The sequence below is a fragment of the Microcaecilia unicolor genome, chromosome 6 (genome assembly GCF_901765095.1).
Source record: "Microcaecilia unicolor chromosome 6, aMicUni1.1, whole genome shotgun sequence".
NCBI lineage: Eukaryota > Metazoa > Chordata > Amphibia > Gymnophiona > Siphonopidae > Microcaecilia > Microcaecilia unicolor.
Genome location: NC_044036.1, coordinates 265,824,039 through 265,850,140, shown reverse-complemented (window position 1 = coordinate 265,850,140; position 26,102 = coordinate 265,824,039). Strand labels below are relative to the sequence as shown.

General features: G+C 41.4%; 1 protein-coding gene across 5 annotated transcripts in view; it reads left to right on the top strand.

Moving 5' to 3' along the window:
* DENND1A (DENN domain containing 1A) overlaps nucleotides 1-26,102 on the top strand; it is a 1,150,393-nt gene that overhangs the window by 1,031,897 nt on the left and 92,394 nt on the right. For 3 of the 5 annotated variants that reach the window (XM_030207362.1, XM_030207364.1, XM_030207361.1), the window contains exon 20: nucleotides 11,621-11,680. The exons of the other annotated variants lie outside the window; for them this stretch is intronic. In XM_030207362.1, the coding sequence (XP_030063222.1) occupies nucleotides 11,621-11,680 (60 nt within the window). The remainder of the gene's footprint in view (nucleotides 1-11,620; nucleotides 11,681-26,102) is intronic. 5 annotated transcript variants of the gene reach the window in all.

Below are 26,102 nucleotides of genomic sequence, written 5' to 3'. Positions count from 1 at the left end.
CACTGACCACTAGGCTACTTGTGGGAGCTGCTTGCTGCTATGTTGGGTATGCCCATAATACCTTATGCTGTCATTGTTCTGGTATCCCCCCTCTCAGTTTCAGTTCTTAGGGAGGTGGGAGGCAGACAGATCCACTGGGGGATTAAGGGGTGGTCAAGCCTTAATCCATCCAGTGGTTAGCTGGTCACTCAGAGCACCTTTTTTTAACTTGAGATGTGATTGAAACAGGTCTAGATAAAAACATATTTCTTTTTAGATGTGGACATGTCTTCCTGTTCCGTTATCGCTGAAAGACGTCCTAATTTCCGAGCCACCTTAGTTCCTCCCAAAATGCGCTCACAACGTATCCCCTTTCTATTCGGATGAACTCAGTGCAAAATGTCCAAATTTTGCCTTTTCAAAAATCGTGATTTAGATGTTTTCAGCAGAAACACATTCTTCTGGCCCTTTTGAGATGTCTTTTTCAAATATGTGCACCAAAACACATCACAAAGCACTTAGACATCAAAACATTGAAAACATAAAACAGAATGGCACAAGCATGCTCTATGTACATCAGTTCAATTGTCATTATACAGAATTAGATTAAGTGACCAAATATTTTTATCACAAGACCTGCATCAACGAATTTAATTTTAAACAGAGTTGATGCCCAAGAGGAGCATGCTCAATTTCACTAAAAGGAGTGTGCAGGACGTGAGGGAAGAGCGAGCAGGGCAGGCAATGCGGCAACACCAAGACCGGCGCTGGATGAAGGCTTCAGTTGGCAGGGGTTGGGGACCCCCGCCAGCCAAGGTATTAAATTGTGGCAGCAAGGCGGTGACGGAGGGGGGGCGGCAGACCAAAATGTGCCCCTCCCTCCACCTCATGCTCAGCACTATAGAAATAAGTAGTAGTAGTAGTAGGCTCTGGTCCCCTCCTGCTGTGAGGTCTGGCTACACCCCTGCTGCAGATAGCTCAAGCTAACCTTTAGTAAAAGACCCCCTCTATGCTGTAGGATATATGTTTTGATGGTCCTTTGGTGGTAGTATTTAGAAACCTATTCTTATTTGTGTAAAAGATAATTAACCATTGTTCTTTCTACATCTCCATGCCCTGTGTGCAGTGGGTAGTGCCTCTCTTTTGTTTACTGGTGGCAGTGTAACTATCTCCATTCTTCAGTCTAGCAATGAGTAACTAAGAGGCTCATTTTCAAAGCACTTAGACTTAGAGTTCCATAGGTTACTGTGGGGCTCATTTTCAAAGCAATTAGACTTACAAAGTTCCATAGGTTACTATGAGGGGCGTTTTCGAAAGAAATGTCTGAATTTGGACATCTTTGTAAAACGTCCAAATTCGGAGGCGGGGAAAAGGTCATTTTCAAAACAAGATGGACATCCATCTTTGTTTTCGAAAATACCATGGACGTCCTTGGATTTGGACGTCTTTGATTTTCGTCCATTTTCGAAGGCAAAGACGTTCAAATGCAAGACATCCAAAACAGAGGAGCAGTGGCTTAATGGTTAGTGCAGCAGGCTTTGATCCTGGCAACATGAGTTCAATTCCCACTGCTTCTTCTTGTGACTTTGGGCAAGTCAAATGCACAAGGGGCAATTTTGGATATGACATCTAAGTCTGAATTTGGACGTTTTTTGTAAAATGTCCAAAATCAGAACAGGAAAGGTCATTTTCTACAAAAAAAAAAGGTCTGTCTTTTTCTTTTGAAAGTGCTGTTTGGAAAAATGTTTTGTGATTTGGGGGAGGAAGGGGAGGTGATCCCCGAGTCCCTCCAGTGGTCATTTGGGGCACCTTTTGTGTGGAGTAGAGGCGTAGCCTAGTGGTTAGTGCAGCAGACTTTGATCCTGGGGAAGTGAGTTCAATTCCCGCTGCAGCTATTCGTTATAAAAACAGGTCTAGCTCGAAACGTCTACATTTTAGTCTTGGACGTCTTTGTTTTGTTCCATTATTGCTGAAAGATGTCCATGTCTTAGGAACACCCAAGTCCCACCTTGAACGCACCCCTTGCACGCCCTCTTGAGATTTGGACATCCTTCTGATGGACTTCAGAGAAAGACATCCAAAAAGAGGTTTTGATAATACTGATTTGGACGTTTCTGTGAGATAAACGTCCAATTGCTGACTTGTGTCACCTTTTGGACGTCTATCTCTTTTGAAAATGAGCCTTCATGTAACTTTATAAGTCTAAGTGCTTTGAAAATATGCCTCTTAAGTGTAACTCCTGTATTTCTAGGTACATTATTTCTGTGAGAAAAAAAAGTATCTGTCAAAATGGCATGGAAGAGTAGTCTAGTGGTCAAACATTTGTTTTTGGAGGAGTTCTTTGTCAACAACGATGAGGAGAGCTCATGGGAGTCTGATGAGGATCCATGGTACTTCTCAGAAGAGGAGTCCTGTGGTATCCCATCTGACTCCCCCCCCCCCCCCCCCCCCCCCCCCGCGGTTTTGTCAGAGAAATTGCAGCTGTTATTCCCATTCGTTTGTAGATGGAGTACAAGCCCAGGGCTGAGATCTTCGAGGTCCTGGATTATGAATCTCTTCCTAGAGAGGCTGTGACTATCTCACTTCACTGATTCCTGAAGGATGTGCAGGGGAAGAACTTGGAGTCCCATCTGTTGGTTCCTGTCCTGCCCAAAAAGATAGACACCATTTATCGGATCCACAAGCCTCATCATTCCCTGGTGGTGGAATCTGTACTAAAAAGAGAGCCAGGAGTCCTAGATACTATGCTTCGGCGCCCCCAGCAGAGAAGCTAGAACCCTGGATTCTTTTGAGTGGAAGATTATCAGGTCTCTATGCTCATCTCCTGTATTCAATCTTACCAGCTCTACACAATCCTTTACTTACAGAACTTGGTGCACAGTATGTCTGATTTGGCAGATTCTCTCCCACAGGAACAGGCCAAATCTCTTCACAAGTTGGTCAAGTAGCAGAAGGCATGTTGAACGTTCTTGGCCAGGGGAACCTGTGACACCTTTGACTTGTCGTTCATGATCTCTTCCCAGAGTATAGGGATGCGCAGACTATCATGGCTGCATGTCTCTGACTTGGACCCTGCAGTCCAACAGAGGTTGGCTAATGCCACGTGCCGGGGAATAACCTTTTTAGAGATAAGGTGGAGGAGGTTGCTGACCTCATAAAAAAAAAACCACACTGACACCATTGACGATCTCTCCCACAGGATGTCTTCTGCTCCTTTCTCTGCATTCAGGAGGTTTTTAGGCACGTCAAAGAGGGGTTCCTATTACTCTTTGAGACATAGGCATGCTCCTCCTTCTCAGCAGGCACAACCCCAGCACGCTCGTTCTCATCAACAGCTTGCACCCAAGGCCCAACCAGCTCCCTAGTCAAAGCCAGGGACGAGCTTTTGACTGGCTCTAGCCATAGTAACAGTAGCCATCCCAGGTGACCTACCAGTTGGGAGGAGGCTGAATGTTTTTCCAGGAAAGGTGGCCCCTTGTAATCTCCGACCGGTGGGTTTCTCAAATAGTTTCCAACCTTCTAAAAGCCCAAGTAGTCAAACCCGTTCCACCAGGGGAAGAAGGGAAGAGATTCTGTTCCAGGTACTTTCTTGTGCCGGAAAAAGCAGGAGGGATGCATCCCATCCTAGATCTAAGGGCCCTGAACAAATTCCAGCTCAAAGAAAAGTTCTGGATGGTTTCACTGGGCACCCTTCTCCACATGATTCAGGAAAGCAATCAGTTATGCTCTCTGGACTTAAAGGAGGCTTACACTGATATCCTGATACTTCCAGGTCACAGGAAGTATTTTTTGATTTTGGCTAAACACATATCACTTTCAGTACTGCGTGTTGCCTTTTGGTCTTGCAGTTGCTCCCGGGGTTTTCACTAAGAAGTTTTGCATTAGAATGCAGCATCGCTATGCAGACTGAGAATCCTTGTGTTCCCCTATCTGGATGATTGGCTCATGAAGAGCTCGTTGAAGGATGGTGCTCAGGAGTCAATGTGTAGAACTATTCAGGTGTTAGAGCTACTAAGGTTCATTTTAAATTACCCCAAGTTCCATGTCTGTCCCATTCAGCAATTGGAGTTCATCAGAGCCCTGCTAGACATGCAGCAAGCATGGGCTTTTCTCCCTGTGCCAAGGACGGACACTTTTCTTCTTTTCACTCAGATCTGAGCCAGCCAGCAGATCACAGCTCAGAAGACATTGAGGTTGTTAGGCCACATGGCTTGCACTGTCCATTCCACGCCCATGGCACATCTTCACATGAGAACTTCCCAGTTGACTCTAGCTTCCCAGTGGTGCCACGCGTTGGGGAACCTAGCAGTTGTCATCCGAGTGACACCAGAGGTGGTTCAATCTCTGCTGTGGTGGACAATTCGATCCAATTTGACTGTGTGATGTCCATTCCAAATTCCTCAGGCCCAGAATGTGCAGATGATGGATGAATCCCACTTGGGTTGGGGAGCTCACTTACAAGGGCTTCACACCCAAGGTGCTTGGTCAGCCCAGGAGATGGATCACCGCATCAACCTTCTTGAGCTCCGGGCATTCTGGAATGCTCTAAAGGCTTTCAAAAATCAGCTATTCAACCAAATTGTGTTCATTCAAATAGACAATCAGGTTACAATGTACTGCACCAACAAACAGGGGGCACTCAATCACACCCACTGTGTCAGGAAGCCATCTGGATGTGGCACTGGGCAGTCCAGCATGGGATGCTCCTCAAGGCCATTTACCTGGTGGGCAAATCCAACAGTCTGCATACACACGAGTGGTCACTTAGCATGGGCGGAGTCCACGAGATCTTCCAAGTGTGGGGCACCCCCTCAGTGGATCTCTTTCCCACTCAGTTCAATCACAAAGTCCCTCAGTACTGTTCCAGGCCCATGACAGACTAGCGTTGGATGCCTTCCTTAATTGGGGGACTGGTCTTCTGTATGTGTAACCTCCCATCCCTCTTGTGTGGAAGACTTTGCTGAAACTCAAGCAAGACTGCGGAACCATTATCCTGATAGCTCCATACTGGCTCAGGCAGATCTGGTTCCCTCTTCTTCTGGAGTTATCCTCCAAGGAACCTTGGAGATTGGAGCATTTTTTTGTTATATTTGTACCCCGCGCTTTCCCACTCATGGCAGGCTCAGTGTGGCTTACATGGGGCAATGGAGGGTTAAGTGACTTGCCCAGAGTCACAAGGAGCTGCCTGTGCCTGAAGTGGGAATCAAACTCAGTTCCTCAGTTCCCCAGGACCAAAGTCCACCACCCTAACCACTAGGCCACTCATCACATAGAACAAGGGATCTCTTCTACATCCCAACCTCCTGTCTCTGGCCCTCACGGCCTGGATATTGAAAGCTTAGAATTTGCTTTCTTGCATCTTCCTGAGGGTGTCTCCAAGGTCTTGCTGGCTTGCATGAAAGATTCCCCTAAGAGGTGTTACTCTTTCAAATGGAAGAGGTTTACCGTCTGGTGTGAGAGCAAGGCCCTAGATCCCCATTCTTGCCCTACACAGACCCTGCTTGAATACCTTCTACATCTGTCTGAGTCTGGTCTCATTACCAATTCTGTAAGGTTTCACCTTAGTGGGATTAGTTTTTATCATCATTGTGTAGAGGGTAAGCCCATCTCTTGACAGCCTCTAGTTGTTCATTTCATAAGAGGTTTGATTTTGACAAAGCCCCCTGTGAAGCCTCTGCCTATGTCGTGGGACCTCAACACTGACCTCGCCAAGCTAATGAGAACTCTTTTTGAGCCACTTGATTCCTGTCATCTGAATACTTTACATGGGTGGTCCTGTTTTTCGTGGCTGTTACTTCCACTAACAGAATCAGGTCCTATTGTTGAATCCACCTTACACTAGTTTCAAGGCTGTGTCGGAGTTCCATCTGAACCATTCAGTTGTCCTTCCCACATTTTTTCCCAGACCTTATGCCATCCTGGCAATAACACACTGCACACCTTGGACAGCAAGCGAACATTGGCCTTTTACTTGGAGTGGACTAGGCCCTACAGACAGTCCACCCAGCTTTTTGTTTCTTTTGATCCCAACAAGATGGGAAGTTGCCATCAGGAAATGTACTATATCCAATAGGCTAGTGGATTGCATTTCATTCACATGCCCAGGCTGGGATGACTCTTGAGAGTCATGTTAAGGCTCATAGTGTCAGAGCTATGGCAGCGTCAGTAGCCCACTTGAGGTCAGCCTCCATTGAAGAGATATGGAAGGCTGCAACATGGTGTTCAGTCCACACATTTACATCTCTTTGCTGCCTTGAGCAGGATACCTGATGCGGTAGTTTATTTGGATAGACAGTGTTGCAGTATTTATTTGAGATCTAGAATCCAACTCCACCCTCCCACCCCCTAGGCCCACTATTGTTCTGTTCCAGGCTGCACTTTCACACAGGTTTCAGGTTAATTGTGAGGTCCAGTTGACCAATAGTTGTTTTTGGTGAGCCTAGTAGCTAGGGATTCCCACATGTGAGAATCCTTGGAGAAAGCAAAGATACTTACCTGTAGCAGGTATTCTCTGAGGGACAGTAGGTCGTTCATTCTCACTTACCCTCCCACCTCCCCTTGGAGTTGTTTTTATAGTATTGTACTGCTGATCCTGTTGTCTCACGGCAGACAGGAAGGCACTCGCACATGCGCATTGGGGACACTGGGATTGCTCTTAAACACATATTTTTACTTTTAATGCTCCTCACCAGGTTACTTAGATGGCATCACCCACATGTGAGAATGAATGCTGCTGTCCTCTGAGAATAGCTGCTACAGGTAAGTATCTTTGCTATACCATTACAACCCAGAGTTCAGGGCAGTTTAGAAAAGAAGTAAAAGATTAAGCCATCACAGAAATATCAGATCTTAAAAATTGGCTTTCCATTACATTAAAAATGTGTAATACCAAAATGGTTATTTACTATCCAAATATTTTTTAAATACCTAGGTCTTCATATAATACGAAACTTTATATATTCCTGTCTAATATAAACTGGCAGGGTATTTCAAAGACTGGGAATAAGCACACTAAATAGAGGACAACAGTCTTATGGAAGAAGTAGATGGTATCTCAACTTATTCAGCTTAATAGAATGAGTTATACACACACTTTTCTAAGAATCTTTAATGTAAGAAGGAGAACTGCCAGATAGGTGTGAATTTTACAGAGTTGTTTGAAGGTCCTCATCTGCAGTGGTCACAGGAGAACTATTCCAGTTTTTCCAATGAATCTGCCCTAAGCTGCACAGGCACCAATATGGTTTCTTTATATGGAAGGATGCCCTCTAGTGGTAGTACCTTGAGAATAGTACTAGCAGTCATTGACACCATTTCAGATCCTGGCACCAAAATGGGCAGCAGCATAGGGGAATTGCTGCTGCCAGGATCTACTGGACCACTAGTGCTGACCCCCCCAGGTAGGTCCTGAAGTGGGGTCAGGAGATGGGGGAAAGGTAGGGCTCTGTAGGAAGGGATTTGCTCTGAGGTGGGGGTGAAGATTTGGACTGGAGGATCAGAAGGGGGCTGTCACTGTTGAGGGGGATCAGAAGGGAAGAAGCAGCGGTGGCTCTACCATTTGGCCAGGGGCGTAGCCAGATGCCCAATTTTGGGTGGGCCTGGGCCCAAGATGGGTGGGCAGAACCGTGCCCCATCCCACAGGTGATTTGGTCTCTCCTCTCACCTGCATGCCATATGGTCTCTCAAACACACACACCCTCCCCTGCATACCTTTTAAATAGCAGATGTTCACCGGCAGCGAGCAGCAACTAAAACACACTGCTCATGTTGGCCCCACAGCCTTCCCTCTGATGCAACTTCCTGTTAACGCATAAGCGGGAATACATCAGAGGAAAGGCTGTGGGGCCGGTGCGAGCAGTATGTATCAGTTGCTGCTATTTACAAGTTATACAGGAGGGACAGTTGTTGGAAGTTTTCGGATGGTGGGACTTTGGTATCCCTGCCAGCCACATCATAGATGTGCTGCTACTGGGTGGGCCTGGGCCCACCCTTGGCTATGCCACTGCATTAGGCCACCTGAGGCGGGGGCCTCAGGCAGCACTCTTGTAAGATGGCATCATCCCCCACCCTTCCCTCCCCAACCCCCTTCCCTGAAATTACCTTTTTCTTTCCTTGTTTTTCAAAAGAAGGCGGTAGCAGCCGCTCCCATAGGCTGCCCTGCCACTGGTCCCAGCCCTTTCTCTCTACCGCGGGCGGCCTGCCTCTGAGGAAACAGGAAATTAAATCAGAGAGGCAGGCCACCCATAGTAGAGAGAAGGAACAGAGCCGACAGCAGGGCAGCGTATGGGAGTCACTGCCGCAACCTTCTTTTGAAAAACAAGAAAAGAATAGAAAAGGTAATTTTGGGGAAGGGGGCTGGGAAGGGAAGGGCGGGGGGATGGCTATGGCGGAGGAGCCGGGCAGTAGCTTATTTTCTGCCTCAGGCAGCAGATCACCTTGGGCTGCTCCTGGGAAGAAGGAGTATCCACTGTATCTTCAAATGTCAGCTAGCATGTGCTACCGGATTGCTAGTAGTTCAGCTGTGCTATAGGCAGTCCTGACAGCTGGTATATATATATATATATATATATATATATATATATATATATATATATATATATTTTTTTTTTTTTTTTTTTTTTTTAATTTATTGCATTTGTATCCCACATTTTCCCACCTTTTTGCAGGCTCAATGTGGCTTACAATACATCGTGATAAGTGGAAATACAGTTAGAAAATATACAATTATTGGTACAGAAGGATCTTGGGTAACAATATAATAAGAGACATGATAGTATAACAAGCAGATATAGTAGGACAGTTCTGAATATATATGAAGGAGTTATATATGTTCATATTTGTTACTCTTTGTGGTACGCCTTGTTAAAGAGATGGGTCTTCAGTAGTTTGCGGAAGTTATATATATATATATATATATATATATATATATATATATATATATATATATATATTAACTCCTCCCTAGTTCTGCCTAAAAACTAAGCCCCCAGCAATGCTTACATGCAGATCATGTAAAAGTGTATGCAAAATCTTATGGTGTGTCTACTTTTTACACATAGATACTCACATGTAGTTTTATAACAGCCATTTTCTGCATGTAAAATGTTTTATAAAATTATCCCCTATATACTTTTGAGGTATTTCCATCTTCCCTCTCCTGATGTCTCATATGATTTTTGGTATAAACGCTGCACCATTCTGGCATCCTTTCTCTGGACTGTCGTCAGCCTGTCCATATCCTTTTGGAAGTAGAGCTTCCAGACCTGGACAGGCTGATTACAGTTTCTGCATGTCTTATGACAGTATTTGTAGAACGTTTTATTAGAAGGTCCTGCACCTTTTTCCCAGACAGCTGTTCCTGTAAGAAGGGCTGGGAAGGAGATTTCACGTGTGGGTATCCTTGCAGTGGCAATGATATAAATGAATCAGTATGCTCAATAGGAAGTAATCCTCGGGCACCGCGTGGTCTCTTTCAAGAAATTGTCTTATTCACTCTGTTTTAGAAACATTTAACAATTGGTCTGTTAGTACTGGCTGCTTTGCTAACAATATTGATGCTGTATCTTTAAAATATTTTCATCAAAATACAGCTGTGGATTTTTTTGTTGTTGTTGTTCTTGTTCTAGCAGGGAGATGATTTTATACCAAAGAAACATCTTTGTGGTTCATAAAATAAACATTTTTCTCTAACTGAATACATTAACTTTGAAAAGTATGAAATCCAAGGTAGATATTTAAAGGTGTAAAACAAACTATTGTCTGTGTAGAGAATGGCCTGAGATAATTAAGGCAGAACATTTCAAACTGCATAAAATTAAATGATATTCATATGTAAGCCTCTTATTAGCAACTGAACATTTTTTCCCATTTAAATTATAAGACAGGTTGAATAAAGGAATACAGAGGTGACAATTTGCATAATTATGCTAGTGGAGGCTAACTGTGGAGAATCTGTTTTGTTTGTGAAAGGCTTTGGGTGCTTTCATTCCTGAAGTATTTATTGCACCAGAATCATATGCCAGATTCCAGAAGTTCATCTTGATAAAGCTCCCCCATATCCTAAATTGACACCGCTGCCAGATTCTCTGTGTGTACTGTAGTGAATCTATTTTTACATTTCCAATTTTAGCACCTGTGGTCTGTTCTGTATATCATGGGTTTAAGTGAGAGTGTAAGGATGTTCTGCAGTTTTTTTTTTGTTTTTTGTGTGTTTTTTTAGTGAGCTGAGATTTTCCTGTCATATATGTCTAATGCTCACCAAGTGAATGGAAGGTTTATCTTGGGTTATAAGAAATGGACAGTTAAGTAATGTCCATTTATTTTTATTTTACTTTTCTGTGTTCAAACACAGCAACCAATCAGAGAGCAGCTTATTGTAGATACAGTTTTCTGATTGGCTACACTGGAAGTCAAATGGCTATAGAGAGCAGAAAACTAGAAAATGCTGTTTCAGCAACCCGATCTTTAAAAAAAAAAAATATATATATATATATATATCTTTTTCAAAACAAAATTGATAACCATAAACAGTGCTGTTCACATGTATTGTATATGAAGTGAAGTCAGAGAGCTTTTCCTGTCATAGACTATTCCTGCTTTGAAAACTGACCAGCCCTTTAGCATACTGCTAGGAACTCCTCACAGCCTTGTGTAACTACAGTCCAGTACTGTGCCCATCTTTAGAAAAAATGACTGCTTTTTTACCTAAAGTGGCATTTTAACCAGTTTAGCTCAGTATGTCAGCAAGCTTGACATACTTCCTTTAGTATCTGTACTACTATAATAGACCAAGGGAGCAATTCTAGAAAGGTACAGTTAGAGTTGGTGCCCCAATGCAGAGCAGGGAGCGCCCAGATTCCATTACAGAATGGCAGGTGTATATGGGCATATCTAAATGCAGCAAACAGCGCATACAACTTACAGTACCCTGTAAGATGTGCACATAAGTGTGAGACACACCATGTCCTGTCCATGTGTATGCCCCCCCTTACAGTTACATGCTATGCCACTTATGCTGTCTCTTATAGAACAGTGCTTAGAGCACGTATATACCTAGGTGGTACTTTTTGCTGCCTTCGCGCATCCAGTTATAGAATTGCCTTTTATATGCACTAAAAATAAATGTATCAGTTATTTTCTCTCGAGTATGATTTTTCATTTAATTCAGTTGTCTGGCTAGCTGACCTGAAGCCCATGAAACAAACACCATAGGAGACTTAGAATGCCAACAAGCTGAACACAAGAGTTTTCTTGATACACGCAAAAGCTTGCATTATAAAAAGAAATGCATTATTTCCTCTTTGTGAGCATACACAGTTTTTTTTAATTTGATTTTAGAAACATTACATATCCACCAAAGGAATATGTTTCAGAAAATATAATCAATATCCAAGAAAAAACACAGCATTTATCTTAGTGTTGTTTATTGAGTCAGTTTAATCCAGGTATCTGTCTAAGATCATCGACGCTGTTTGGTAAGTACAGGTAGCTTTTCCCTCTGGCTGCTTGTCTTACCAGGAGAACTGTGTTTTATAGGTTCACTAAATCAACTTATTTTTATTGAATTGCAATCTATAAATTTGAGAAGCAATTACTTTCTGGTACTGTATATACTGATGTGTCAGTTTCCACTTCAATGCAGCAAGAAAAAATCCCTCCACGTCGCCCGCCACCTCCAAAGATACAGCGTTCAACCATGCCTGTGAGTAGTTAGTGATTTTATCTCACTGCCACAGCATAACACTGCCTGAATTGCTCTGATAGTGCTACTAAACCCTGATAGTTTTGACTATCCAATCTTTTCGAAATAATATGGAACTTAAGCTTCTATATTCTCTTGTTTCCTCTTCATGGCACAAGTCTAAAACTTTCATTTGTCTCTTGCTTTTTTCTCTGAGGGTTCTGATGTCCTCATATACAGTATTGCTGTATGGTACTTTTTCTTATGTTTAATAAGAAAAAAAAAACTCATGTGGTTTAAAATGCTGCTTTGGCCATTGTAATTATAATATTGCAGTAAACATGAAACTATAAAATGACTGGAAACAAAACCCCGAAGCAACAATACTATGAGTTCTTTTCCCCATATATACCTAGATACATTAAGTATTAAATGCCACCTGAAACTACATATTAAATGTGAAAATATCTATACTATACTGAAATCTGTATGTTTGCTAAACCCAGCTTACATGTGACTGTTTTGGTATTTTAAAGTCATAGCTGATGGTTCTCCTAAGCATAAGCATAGAAGCATGTTATAGGCACAGAAGAAATGGCCAAAAAGGGTTAGGAGGATTCTTTCAGGAGAGGATATCACATAAAGGCATTCTACTATCAGATGATAGCTCCTCAAAGATTGACCTTGCATGCAAGTAAATTTACTTTTTTCATTGGAGGGTCATTCAGCACATGTCTTTTAAACCCATTCATTGTATCATTATACATGTGCTATGTAGCCTATCTAAAATTTGTGTAATAGAATCACTCTACCCTGGAAAATGAATTATTAAATAATGTTACTTTATGCATAGAGGTAGGAGATCCACCGAGGTGGAAGAACAACAAAATCCCACGGGAGTAAACAGAGAAAAAGTGGGAAGTGGACCAATGACTCCAGAGACTGGGACAACTAAGCTGAACGAATCAAACTTTATTACAGACTCGACACAGATCTGTGTTTTGGCCACAGGCCTGCCTCAGGAATCTTAATAGTCTGCGCTCGGGTGTGGAGTCCTTGTGTAAAAGGGGGTCTTAAAAAAGACCTTTATGCTTGAAGAAAAAAGCAGCGTGTCACGCCGCTCAAATAAACGAGTTGATAATATCCTGCTAAATTGGATAACATATTATATTTTATTTTTTATTGTACACATTTCTAGCCTGCCTATTAACTAGGTGGATTACAGTTAAAACATACATAATTGCAATACAAACATCACATCAAAATCAAACACACTGCTTGACCTAATCAAAAAAACAACTGTCCTTCACAATTCAAGTCTTAAACGCCTGACAAACTAGATATGCTTTTGATTGTTTTCTGAAGCGCAGCAAATTGGTAACCGATCTCAAGAATTCAGGCAAGGTGTTCCATAATGAGGAGAGATTTGCTGACCTGAACATGTATACCTTGGAGGAAAGGAGAAACAGGGGTGATATGATATAGACATTCAAATATTTGAAAGGTATTAATCTGGAAACAAACCTTTTCTATAGATGGGAAGGCGGTAGAACTAGAGGACATGAAATGAGATTGAAGGGGGGCAGACTCAAGAAAAATGTCAGGAAGTATTTTTTCACGGAGATACTTGGAATGCCCTCCCGCGGGAGGTGGTGGAGATGAAAATGGTAACATAATTCAAAAATGCGTGGGATAAACATAAAGGAATCCTGTTCAGAAAGAATGGATCCTCAGAAGCTTAGCGGAGATTGGGAGGCAGGGCTAGTGCTTGGGAGGCAGGGCTTGTGCTGGGCAGACTTCTACAGTCTGTGCCCTGAAAATGGCAGATACAAATCTAGGTCAGGTATACACATAAAGTAGCACATATGAGTTTATCTTGTTGGGCAGACTGGATGGACTGTACATCTACTATGTTACTATCAGGCTTATTTTCGAAAGGGATCGCCGGCGATCTTCCAACACAAATCGGGAGATCACCGGCGATCTCTCAATCCCGGCCAAATCGATATTATCAAAAGCCGATTTTTGCCGGTCCCAATTGCTTTTTCGTTGTGGCACCGGCCAACCTTCAAGGGGGCATGTTGGTAGGGTAGCGAAGGCGGGAAGGGGGAGCAGGGCGGGGTAACAAGATGGCCAGCTTCACCTTATAATGAAAAAAAAATGCTGCCTCGAACGAGTATTTCGCCGGGTAGACTTGGTCCATGTATTTTTAGGACCAAGTACCAAAAAAGAGCCCCAACTGACCAGATGAGCACCGGAGGGAAGCGGGGATCACCTCCCCTTACTCCCCAAGTGGTCACCAACACCCTCCCACACAAAAAAATTTTTTTTAACATTTTTTGCCAGCCTCAAATGTCATCCCCAGCTCCCTGACAGCAGTGTGCAGGTCCCTGGAGCAGTTTTTAGTGGTTGCACTGCACTTCAGGCAGGTGGACCCAGGCCCATCCCACCCCCTACCTGTTACACTTATGGTGGTTAATGTTGAGCCCTCCAAAAAACCCCAAAACCCACTGTACCCACTTGTAGGTGCCCCCTTCACCCCTTAGGGCTATGGTAATGGTATAGACTTGTGGGCAGTGGGTTTGGGGGGGATTTGAGGGGCTCAGCACACAAGGGAAGAATGCTATGCACCTGGAAGCTAAATTTTTTTTAAAGATTTTTTAAGTGCCCCCTAGGGTGCCTGGTTGGTGTCCTGGCATGCCAGGGGGGCCAGTGCACTACAAATGCTGGCTCCTCCCACGCCCAAATGCCTTGCATTTCGCCGGGTTTGAGATGGCCGGGTCCGGTTTCCATTATGGCTGAAAATCGGACCCGGCCATCTCATCTAAACCTGGCGATCCTATTCTAAACCCGGCGAGTGATTTGGCCAGCGCCAAGCGTATTTCGAAAATACACTTGGCTCCGCCCGCTTAGGCGCCAGCCCCGAAGATGGCTGGCCATCAATTTCACCGGCGCCGTTCGATTATTCCCCTCTAAGTATAATGTAGACCCAGCAATAGAAAAAATGGCTCGCCAGTCATATCAAAGCACACTTTTGCAAAATGAGGAACCACAAGTAGTCTGTAAAAGGAGATTTGTTTAAACTACATTTGAGGGAACATTTTAAGAAATTGTGGATGGGCTACCTAAAAGCTAAACCTTAACATCTACGGCCACAATACATAGCTGTACCTTCAAATCCATATGTACATAGTGATCAGCACATTAGCCCCCTAATTCTATAAAAGTCACCAAAACTTGTGGGCACAAATTTGGGTTCATGCCCAATTTGCGCATGCAATTTAATTGAATAATGAGCTCATTAGCACCAATTGGCTTTTTATCCAGCAATTATTGGCACTAATTAGATTTAATTGGAATTTACAGTACATGCATTTTAAAAAGGGCCATGGAAATCAGAGGGTCATGGTGGAACAGGCATATTCCTAGCATTTATGCACATTGTCCCAGGCATAAGCACTATTCTATAAACCGCACCTAACTTTAAGGGTGGCTTATAAAATAGTGCTTTTTTGGCACCATCTATAGAATAGATGGTGCAGAAACTGTAGACATTTTGAAGAAATATTTACACATTTTAGAAATAAAATATACAAAAATAATTTTCTAGTCTAATATAATAAATGCTGCGTAAACCATTTATTTAGTTTATGCCCAGATTTGCAGCCATAGCTTCTGTACCAGATCATTCAAGAATGCAACGATGCATAACAGCAGCTGCGTGCAGCATTTCTTCAGATTGGCACACTACTTGGGACCCTCAGTATTTAATCAGTTAGATAGCACTAAAGGACGTTCAGCCAGTCAAATGATTTTATTACTCCACTTGGTTCTCACCCTTTTTGACCCCCTTCTCCTACATACAGACATACGTGCACACATGTGCATGCATATGAACATGCATCTTTTTAATATGTACTGTTCTACTACTAGCAGTAGAATTCCAAATGAAACCATTTCATAACGAACTTTTGTGTGAATTCTAATAAAAAGCTCCATTATTGCAAAGGGCTTAGGTGTTTTAATATGTTCTTGTGAGAGGTACCAGTTATTTCAAAAGTGTGTTGCTATGCTCAAGTCTGAACAGACAGAGCCACTTGTCTCACACCTTACACAAGTATGAGTTTCTTAGGCATTGAAAAGGGGATGGGATTTGATATATCCCCTTTCTGTGGTTACAATCAATGCACTTTACATATTAAATGACTTGCCCAGTCACAAGGATCTGCAATGAGAATCAAACCCAGTTCTCCTGGTTCTCAGCCCACTGCACTAACCATTAGGCTACTCTTCCACATATATTAAAGCTAGAATATTTGCAAAAACTTTATTTACATAATTCAGGTGGCAGTTAAAAGCAGCGAGATTGTTGTGATTTCACTTCAATTCTGAGGTTTTAATGTTTAAAGGTTGCGAAAGCTCCTCCCATTCCCCCCTTGCACTGCTATAAATGTAAGTGAACCAAGGTGCTATGGAGCTGATTCCCGTCAAAGCCCTAAAGGATGACAATAGCAGAAATGACCAAAGATTAAAAATGTAAGAAATAAGTCCATTAAGGCAAAAAAGAAGAGACATAGAAATAAGAACCAAACAATCAAAATGGCAAATAGTTACATTTGCATTTTGAACTAGTGCTGTTTTATTTTCTCCTCGTAGATTGCTGCTTCCTTAATTTAATTCTATTGTATTCCTTCTTTGAACCTTTGACTGTGATTTTCAGAGTAACTTTGAAACCAGAGGCTCTCAACCCAGTCCTCCGGACACACTAAATCAATCAGGTTTTCAAGATATCCACAGTGAATATGCATGAGAGATGTGCATGCACTGCCTGTATTGTATGCATATTTATTGTGGATATCTTGAAAACCTGGCTGGCTTGGTGTGACCTGAGGACTGGGTAGAGAGCTCCTGCTCTAAACCACAATTTTGTTTGGGCGTCTTACTTTCTGCACTTCTGGCTTTCAGCGCATGGCCTCCTGAGTGTACTCCATACACTCCAGATTTTGCATGTGGTTTTCTTCCAGAAATTGTAATATGTTTTAAGCAGTGAAAAGTACTGTGAATGTTTTCTTTCAACTGATATGTCTCAGTGTTTCCCAAGTCCAGTCCTGGAATACCCCTTGCCAGTCAGGATTTCAGGGTATCCACAATGAATATGCATGAACTTGATTTTCATACACTGCCTCCATTATGTGCAAATCTCTTTCATGCATGTTCATTGGGGATATCCTGAAAATCTGACTAGCAGGGGGTGATCTGGGACATGTCTAACAGTACAACCTCAGTAATATGTTGATTTTTGTTAACAGATGTTGCGATATGTTTATTATCTATATAAGCAAACTGCTTGGCTCAGAAATGTGACACAGCCCACTTGTGCTCTGTTTTCACAAGTGACTCTGCCACTTGATGGAATTTTTGGTTCACATATGATTAAACTGACAGTTAGCTATAATTGCAGTCTCCTGGTTTCAATTTTATTGTTTGTTCATAGCCAGCATGGAAAGTTTGGGCGGTATTTTCTATGCTTTCTCCATCACCTCTTAATATTTACCGATTTCCTTTATTTCATGTACTTTGCGCTATTAGTCCTCTGAAGTCTGGTATGTGCACCCCCTTCCTACCACTCTATATCTTGCCAACATGTGTCTGCAAAATATCCAGTTGAAAAAAATTGACCTAAAATAGGGTTAGTACTAAGACAGAGGCATCTGTCTTTATCTTAATGGAACCCAAATCTCAAGCCTTACAAAACAGTAATTTGGGGACAGGTCAATTAAACAAATGTCTAGATTCATAGTATATCATATGTATTTTTATGAAACTGAAATCCACGTAATACCGTTGTTACTGCTTCAGCATCATACCATTCCTATCTGATGGTGCTTCTTTTCAGGAGGCTTTGACCCTTGTATGAAGAGAAGATAGGGAAGGTGAGGAAACTGTTGTATATATATACAAGATCCTGATGAGTATAAAGTCATAAAATTAGCAATGAGATTGCATTTATGAATATATCTTTCCAGCAAACATTTTTTGAGTATGGTTTGAAATTTCTTGGGTTTGGGTGGGGAGAGGGAAGGCGTGAATATAAAATAACATTTGCTAGCATCCCTTAAGGTAGTCACATAGTTGAGGCCAAACTCCATCTCTTATAATAGAACTGTTGCCTATGGGTATTAATGCTGATGTGCGGTAAAAGATTTATTTATTTATTTAAGTTTAGTAGCTGAGAGCCAGATGTAATAAAGGCTTTTTACTATGTTGTGTTTGTGAGAAATATTACTTAGTAAATCTGGCCCTTAGAACGCCATCCCTGTACTTTAGAAACTAGTCCCTTCTCCCTGCTGCTCGGAGAGAACACTAAAACATTCAGAAGCTGCATCTCAGCCTGGCATATTCTGCTTCGCTTTTCTTCTTTCCTACAAGTCTTCTGTTCTTTACTGGACCCCACTGACCTGTAGGCTAATGAGAGAATCTCTTGGCATGAATTGGGGCAATGCCTGTTACTCTACTCGGCACTGCTTTCACTAAACACGAATACTAGAAATTGCCATCATTAAAGAAGCTGGTTGTTTTAAAAATGCTTTACCAAACTAATTAAAAAAAAAAACCTGTATTAATTAAAATTAAAATCAGAGTTAGAACAAGAAATTCTAGAGAGTAATGTTGAATTCTTTCTACCTATGTTTGTCTCCTGCATAGCCTGTCCACTAAGACCAGCACCAAGGTTGTCAACCTGTGTCAGTTTTGTGGATACCTGTTCTCTGGGAACTGAATCATGTCTAATTTTTCTTTCCTGTATTAAGATGGACTTTGCAGATCTCAGAATTACTTGGGATATAATGTTCACAACATAATGGGATCTTTTTACTACCCAGCGGTAGGGGTACCACTGGGTGTGTACATGGGAAATTGGCCCTACCACTGGTCTCGCTCAAGAACTCAGTGGTAGTTCTGGCGCACGCTGTTTCCAGGACTAGAAAGTTTTTTATAAATTTTGTAGCGCTAGGGGCGTGCCTGGCGATAATCAGGCAGCACCATGCTCTGCCCGGTTTCCACCCTCGGGGCTCCCCCAGGAAATGGCTGTGCACCAATATGTTTAGTTAGTGTATAGCCTGGCCCTCTAAGGATACCTTTTACCCACGGCAGAAAAAAGGTGGCATCGTGCCAATGATACCGCGGGCCACCTTGTACCGCCATTTGGTAAAAGGACCCCAGTGTATCCTGATGCACTGTTGGTGACCATTGTCACTTTTGAGAAATGATGTGTGCCACAACTGCAGGGAACACCACTATTTGCATATTGAGAACTGTGACCACTTCTTTCTGGAAAGAGTTAGTTCTGAAAATTGTCAACAACAATAATATGGTTAGCACAATACATATAAAAAAAGCTATAAAAAAAATAACATGATACATTTGTTTTATGAGAGAGAATACGCTTGTCTCCAGAAAGATTTTTCAGTCTGCAAAAAAAAAAATGCTTTTTACAAAACGCTAGTCTAAATGAGTGCAACTATATTCACAAACTTATTAGTGCAATAGAAAAGCTCAGCACATTCTAAAATGCAAAATTATTATTATGATAAATATTTTGGAAGTGTTCCTCAATACCCTAGACAATCAAAACATAGTGCTGGTACTTGGGATAGGATTGTGTCATTAGCACAAAACAGCAGTGTAGGAATCAGACAGAACATTACTGTGAATAGTATACATTTCATAATATAACACAATATATTAAATATCCATATGGTGATTACCTTTTAAAAATATGCATACAGACCACAGCCTCAAATACGTAAGGTGTGCTTATCAGATAAAGAAAAACATTTGAAAAAATTGAAATAACAGGGAAAAAGGTGCCTCTTCAACCAAGGAAAGCCGGATATTCTTTCTTGGAATTGAAATCACATGTCCCTTCGCTTTTTGTATTCACTACACATTTAACCCTGCCAGTTTGGATTTATCAGTTTTGAAATCTATGGGGAGAATGGATTTGTTTCCTACATTTCCTCCCCCCCCCCCCCCCTTAGGATAGTGCTCTAAATCCTCCTTAGCATTTTCCCCCAGATAGTGCTGGGTTAGTAACATTGCTGGGGCCATACAATACAGAAGTGTGTGTGTGTTTTTTTTCCTTCTCCCTAAAGCACCACCAGAGAGGTGAAAGTGTTCACAGCATGATGACAACCCAGCTTTACACATCATCTTCCAGCTCAAGCTTAATTAAACAGTTTCCTTTCTTCCTCTCTCTCTCTCTCTCTCTCTCTCTCTCTATCTCCCTCCCTCTTCTTTCTCTCCTGCTCCCTCTCTCTCTCTCTGTTTTATCATCCCTAATGAAGCAGTCTCTCCATCGATCCTGCTGATTGCCAGCCCATTCCTTTTGTTTGTTGGCACTGAGCCATTCAGCTGCACTCTGACAGCTCAACTCCTCTAATTAGCTCTGTTGTTCTTTTCCCCATGTTTCACTGCGCCTTCCAAGTTCACTTGAAGTTGCCACAAACTTAATCCTTCCATTCCTAAAACAGGTCGCCATTCTAAAGCTATCATTAGTGTGGAGATGAACAGGGTCTGATCTTTCAGACCTCGATGTTCGGCCTTTAAACCCCCTCACTTTTTTTTCTTTTCTTTTTTTTTTTTAAGAAGATGTAGCTGGCTCCATGAATTCACACTGCTGTTTATGCTAAACATATATGAAATCAGAAGCATGCTAATGTTCCTTAGTTTGTTGGGTATACAGCAGACACAAAAGTAATTAGATAAAATTCAGAATGTAGTTAAAAAGGTGTAAATTCATTTATTTATTTACATTCGGTAATCCACAGTACCTAAACCAGCACAAAGCAGATTACAAGAAAGATTAGATAAAATATATTGCTACTCACTGAAAAGTGTAGACAGTATACATTAATACATGCCCATGTCATAGTCATGTCATTACCAACTACTTGGAAACGAGATGATTTCATGCTGCTCTTGTCCTACATTTTTACTTTTGTATATTTTGCACTCCTGCACATTGATGTTATTTCCCATTAGGGCAAATATGCAGATAGGTAAAGAAACATACATATAAAACCTCCATATGGGATATGACCAAAGGTCCCTCAGCCTAATAATCTTTGTATATGTATATCTATATCACAGGAGCCTTTGTATAAAAATAACTACAGTAATGTGTTATCACAAGCCTTAATATGAGCCCTTACCCTTTTGACTGAGAGCCAGATATAGCTCCTTGGCCTTTTGACAGAGATTGAGAATTGATACACTGTGTTTGTGTGTGTGTTGGGGGGGGGGGGGGGGGGGGGGGAAGGTGGGGTTAAAGTCCTCCTTTCCAAACTTACTGGAGACCTGATGCAATAACTTCCATTTATATTCTGCTTTTTGCCAGATCTCCTAGTTCACAGCAGATCGCAAATGCTTAAAATATAAACAAATATTAAAATACCAATAGAATCAATCATCAAACTTTTACAGGAAAATCCTAACATCATTCTGCTTAAAAAAATGGCTTCCTTGGAAGTGTTTTCTTTTAAAAAGTTGGCCTCCTAGCCAACAAAAGAAAAGGCAGAAGGGGCCCAAAGAAGGTAAATGAATTAAAAAAACAAAACAAATAAATCCTTTTTCATTATAGTAACATAATAAACGATGGCAGATAAGGGCCTGCCTGTATGGTCCATCTTGCTACCTAATAAGGTGATTAGAGTTGTAGCTGCTGCTCTATGCAGGTTTTACCCCCCTCCCCCATGCTTTGTTTAAAGTGTGAAGGTCATTTAAGATTTACTTTGATTTCATTCTTTTTCTAGATGCACATCTTCACTGTTTATCCAATGCATTTTTTAATTCCATCACTGTTTTTGACTCCACTGTGAAGGTATTCCAGGCATCCACCACTCTCTCCATGAAAATATTTCTTGACATTACTCCTAAGTCTACCTCCTGCAACCTCATTCCATGTTCTCTAGTTCTGCCACATCCCCATCTCTGAAGTAGATCTGTTTGATTATTAAAACCTTTCAAGTGTTTAAACATGTGTTATCCTATCTCCCCTGTCCCTTCTTTCCTCTAAGGTATACTGTATTCAGGTCTTCAAGTCTCTTCTCATAATGTCACTTGACGCAAACCCCATTCCATTTTTGGCATCTTCCTCTGAACTGCTTCAGTTCTTCCTATGTCCTTAGTGTGAGATACAGCCTCCAAGGCTTTCATCTCCAGAAAGATTATTCAATCTGCAGAAAAAAAAAAAGAAAAAATGTTTTTTTTTACTTTACAGTGCAAAATGGTAGCATAAATCAGTGCATTTTTATCGACAAACTTATTAGTGCAATAGAAGAGCTAAGCACATTGTTTTTAGTTTACTCTTTTTAGTAGCTGTACTGGTAATTTGTTCAGGGTAACTGGAAAGGTTGTGATGTATGAAACATTCAACTTAGCCACAGATTGGAACAAACCTCCTTATAGGAGCCTACAGGGAAACCTGCCCATCCACTGATGCTATGGCTTCAGCTCTTCCAGTAGGTGTAAACAAACTACTGGCAGGGCTAACACATGCCTGGCCAATTTAAAACAATATCACCCTGTTTATTTTTTATTTTGGAGAGCATTTTTTAAGGCAAAGCGAACCACTTTTCAGATAATAGACACCTTGATGCATAATGTAACAGATGAGTCAAGCAACATCCTGGAAATTGCTTCAACAGCACAAAATCAGCTGTGTCATCATTATAATGTTCTTTTTTTTCAGTCTGCCAACCAACCTCCAGTCCTCTAGGATTTCCTCTTGTTTCATACCTGTTTGGGGAGGGGGGGGGGGAGAAGCATTTGTATTCATCAGTGTTCGGTAATGAGATGACATGAGAGGAAACCGGAAGAGTTGTTTAAGTTAACACAACAGTATTTTCGAGTATCATTTTCTCTTTGTTTTTCAAATAACATAACAGATAAGATCAAAAAGTGTAATTTTCTGATTATTTCGTTCTCTGGACTAAGTAACTTTTTAGTTTTTTTTTTTTACTTTACATCATTCCACCCATCATAAAACATCTGAGCAATTCACAAGAAAAGCATAACACTGTCTGTAAATTAAGCAGTAATGGGCAACCCTACTTTTCCTCCCCATTATATTGCTTAAAAAGTAAGGCTTTCAATTGTTTCCTAAACTGTAAATAGAGGTGGACTAATGGTTAGTGCTGTGGACTGAGAACCAGAGGATCTAGGTTCAATTCCCACAGCTGGTCCTTGTAACTCTGGGCAAATCGCTTTAACCCTCTATTGCCCCAGATACAAAAACTTAGATTGTAAGCCCACTATGGATAGCGGAAGTACCTTCATATAATACATGTAAACCGCTTTGGTTGTGCCATAGAAAGGCAGTATATCAAATTCATGTCCCTTTACCCTTTCTCAAAAACTGCAACCCTGTTCAGTGTTGATGCCAGATGGACACAGAGGGCGCTGACAAGCACACAGGAGCCTAACCAGCACACAGGCGTCTAAATGCTGGCACAAGTAATCACGCAAGCCCCTATAAAAAGCCTTATACATCATACATAACACCTTAAACATAATTCTTAAGGACCCAGGTAGCCAGTGACACCCCCAGAAAACAGACATGGTGTGATCCCCCACTTCTTGCCCCCCCCCCCAACACACACACAACATCAGTTTTGCCATTATATTTTAGACTACCTTCAATCTCCCTGCCATTTTCTCCCTGCAGTGTTTTCTTATTTTTAGTTGCACAAAACTTGGCTTCTATTTCCCTGATCAGTATAAAGTGTGAATAGAAAACATAAAGCTGAAATGTGACTGTACAGGAAGACAAAAATAAAAAAAAGGGGATGATAGTTTAGCCATAACAAAATGATGTATCTTTTGTTCCTCAAAAGATATAAAAAATATAAAAATATATATTTTCCTTCTAAAGTAGAGCAAAGTTCTCTTTTTTTTTTTTTTTTTTTTGTCAGGTCATAACATCCAACACTGAGAAACGGGCTTCATGTAATAAAGGGAGTACTCTGGTAGCCTGCCAAAAAATATATATAATTTGTTGAAAAACAAGCAGCTGATGAAGAGCCTTAGTAGTCCTGAAAATTTTTATCTTAAAAACTTATTAAATATAATTGTTTTCAACCATTTTGTTAATTGTTAACACCTGTAATAAAGGGTACATCTCTGATATAAAAGGCTTTGGCTGTGTAGGATGGCATGTTACATAATAGCCGTACTGAGTCAGATCAATGGTCCATCTAGCCCAGTCTCCTGTGTCCAACAGTGGCCAGTCCAAGTCACAAGTACTTGGCAGAAACCCAGATAGTTGCAACATTCCATGCTACCAATTCCAGGGCAAGCAGTGGCTTCCCCCATGTCTATTTCAATGCTACCAACAATAAACAGCGACAACGTGGACGCAGCAGCTTGTAAGCTCTTTTCAGCAGGGACTGTCTTTTCTTCATGTTCAATTGTGAAGCGCTGCGTACGACTGGTAGCGCTATAGAAATGATTTGTAGTAGTAGACTTTTCCTCCAGGAACCTGTCTAAACATTTTTTTAAAATCCATATACGCTAACCACTGTTACCACATCCTCTGGCAACGAATTCTAGAGCTCAACTGTTTGTTGAGTTAAAAAAAAAACAACAACAACATTTGCTCCTATTTGTTTTAAAGTATTTTCATGCAATTTCATTGAATGTCCCCTGGTCTTTGTACATTTTGAAAAAGAGGAAAATCGATTCACTTTTACCCATTCTACACTACACAGGATTTTGTAGGCCTCAATCATAACCCCCCTCCCCCCCTCCCACCCCAGCCATCTCTTTTCCAAACTGAAGAGACCTAACCGCTTTAGCCTTTCCTCATGTGAAAGGAGTTCATCCCTTTTATCATTTTGATTTGCTCTTCTTTGAACCTTTTCTAATTCCACTATATCTTTTGTGAGATACGGTGACCAGAATTGAACGCAGTACTGAAGGTGAGATCACCATGGAGCGATATAGAGGTATCTTGGTCTTATTTACCATTCCATTCCTAATAGTTCCTAGCATCCTGCTGCCACACACTGAGCAGAAGATTTCAGTGTATTGTTTACAGTGACACCTACATCTTTTTCTTGGATGCTGACTCCTAAGGTGGACCAAAGCAGATTTGGATTAATCTTCCCAATGTGCATCACTTTGCATTTGTCCATATTAAATTTCATCTGCCATTTGGATGCCCAGTCTTCCTGTTTCCTAAGGTCTTCCTGCAATTTTTTTACAGTCCGCATGTGCTTTGACAACTTTGAATAGTTTTATGCCATCTGCAAACCTCACTTGTCATCCCAGTTTCCAGATCATTTATAAATATGTTAAATAGCAATGGTCCCAGTACGATCCCTGTGGCACTCCACTATTCACCCTCCTCCATTGAGGAAAAATAGACATTTAACCCTACCCTCAGTTTTCTGTCCAATAGCCAATTCAGTAACCAATTCCAAGCATTACTTAGGGCCCTTTATACAAAGGTGTGCTAGCATTTTTAGCACATGCTAAAAATAATCATACTCTAATATTAACGATGCCCATATATTCCTACGGGTGTCTCTAGCATTTAATGAATGCCAATGATTAGCGTTTGTAAAAGACACCCTTAGGGAGGAAGTTGTCATAATGGGCTACTATTAAGGCAGGTTATTTTATAGTTAAGCCCTAACTAGGTCTCATTGCATAAAATGAGACCACTGCTAAAATAGCATGAGTTTCGATAAGGTAACCTGTCTTAACAGTAGCCCACTTTAATAACTCCCCCCCCCCCCCCACCCCCCTTGACATGTAGGTTTCAGAAAGCCACGATTTACATGTGCAGGCAGCAGGGATGCAGAGATTGAAAGGCAGTGTGTTCTGGATGTGGATTTGACAGGCCAAAATAATATCCATGCATTTCCTGTGGGTTATTTTATAGTTCACCCCTAACTAGGTGTCGTTGCATAAAATGAGACCACTGCTAAAATAGCATGAGTTGCAATAAAGTAACCTGTCTTAACAGTAGCTCATTTTGATAACTTCTCCCCCCCCCCCCCCCCCCCCCGACATGTAGGTTTCAGAAAGCCATGATTTACATGTGTAGGCAGTTGGGATGCAGCAATTCAAAGGCAGTGTGTTCTGGATGTGGTTTTTGGCAAGCCAAAATAAAATCCATGCATTTCCTGTTTTATAATGTGCATATGCATATATTTAAATTAATTTCCCTGTCATCAAACCCCTCCGCGAAAAGCTACAGTGGCTCCCAATCAAAGAATGCATTGCTTTCAAAATCTGCACCCTGGTTCACAAAATTATCTACGGTGAAGCCCCGGGATACATGATCGACCTAATTGACTTACCAACCAGAAACATATCCAAATCAACATGAACATTCCTAAATCTTCACTACCCAAGCTGCAAAGGTATTAAATACAAA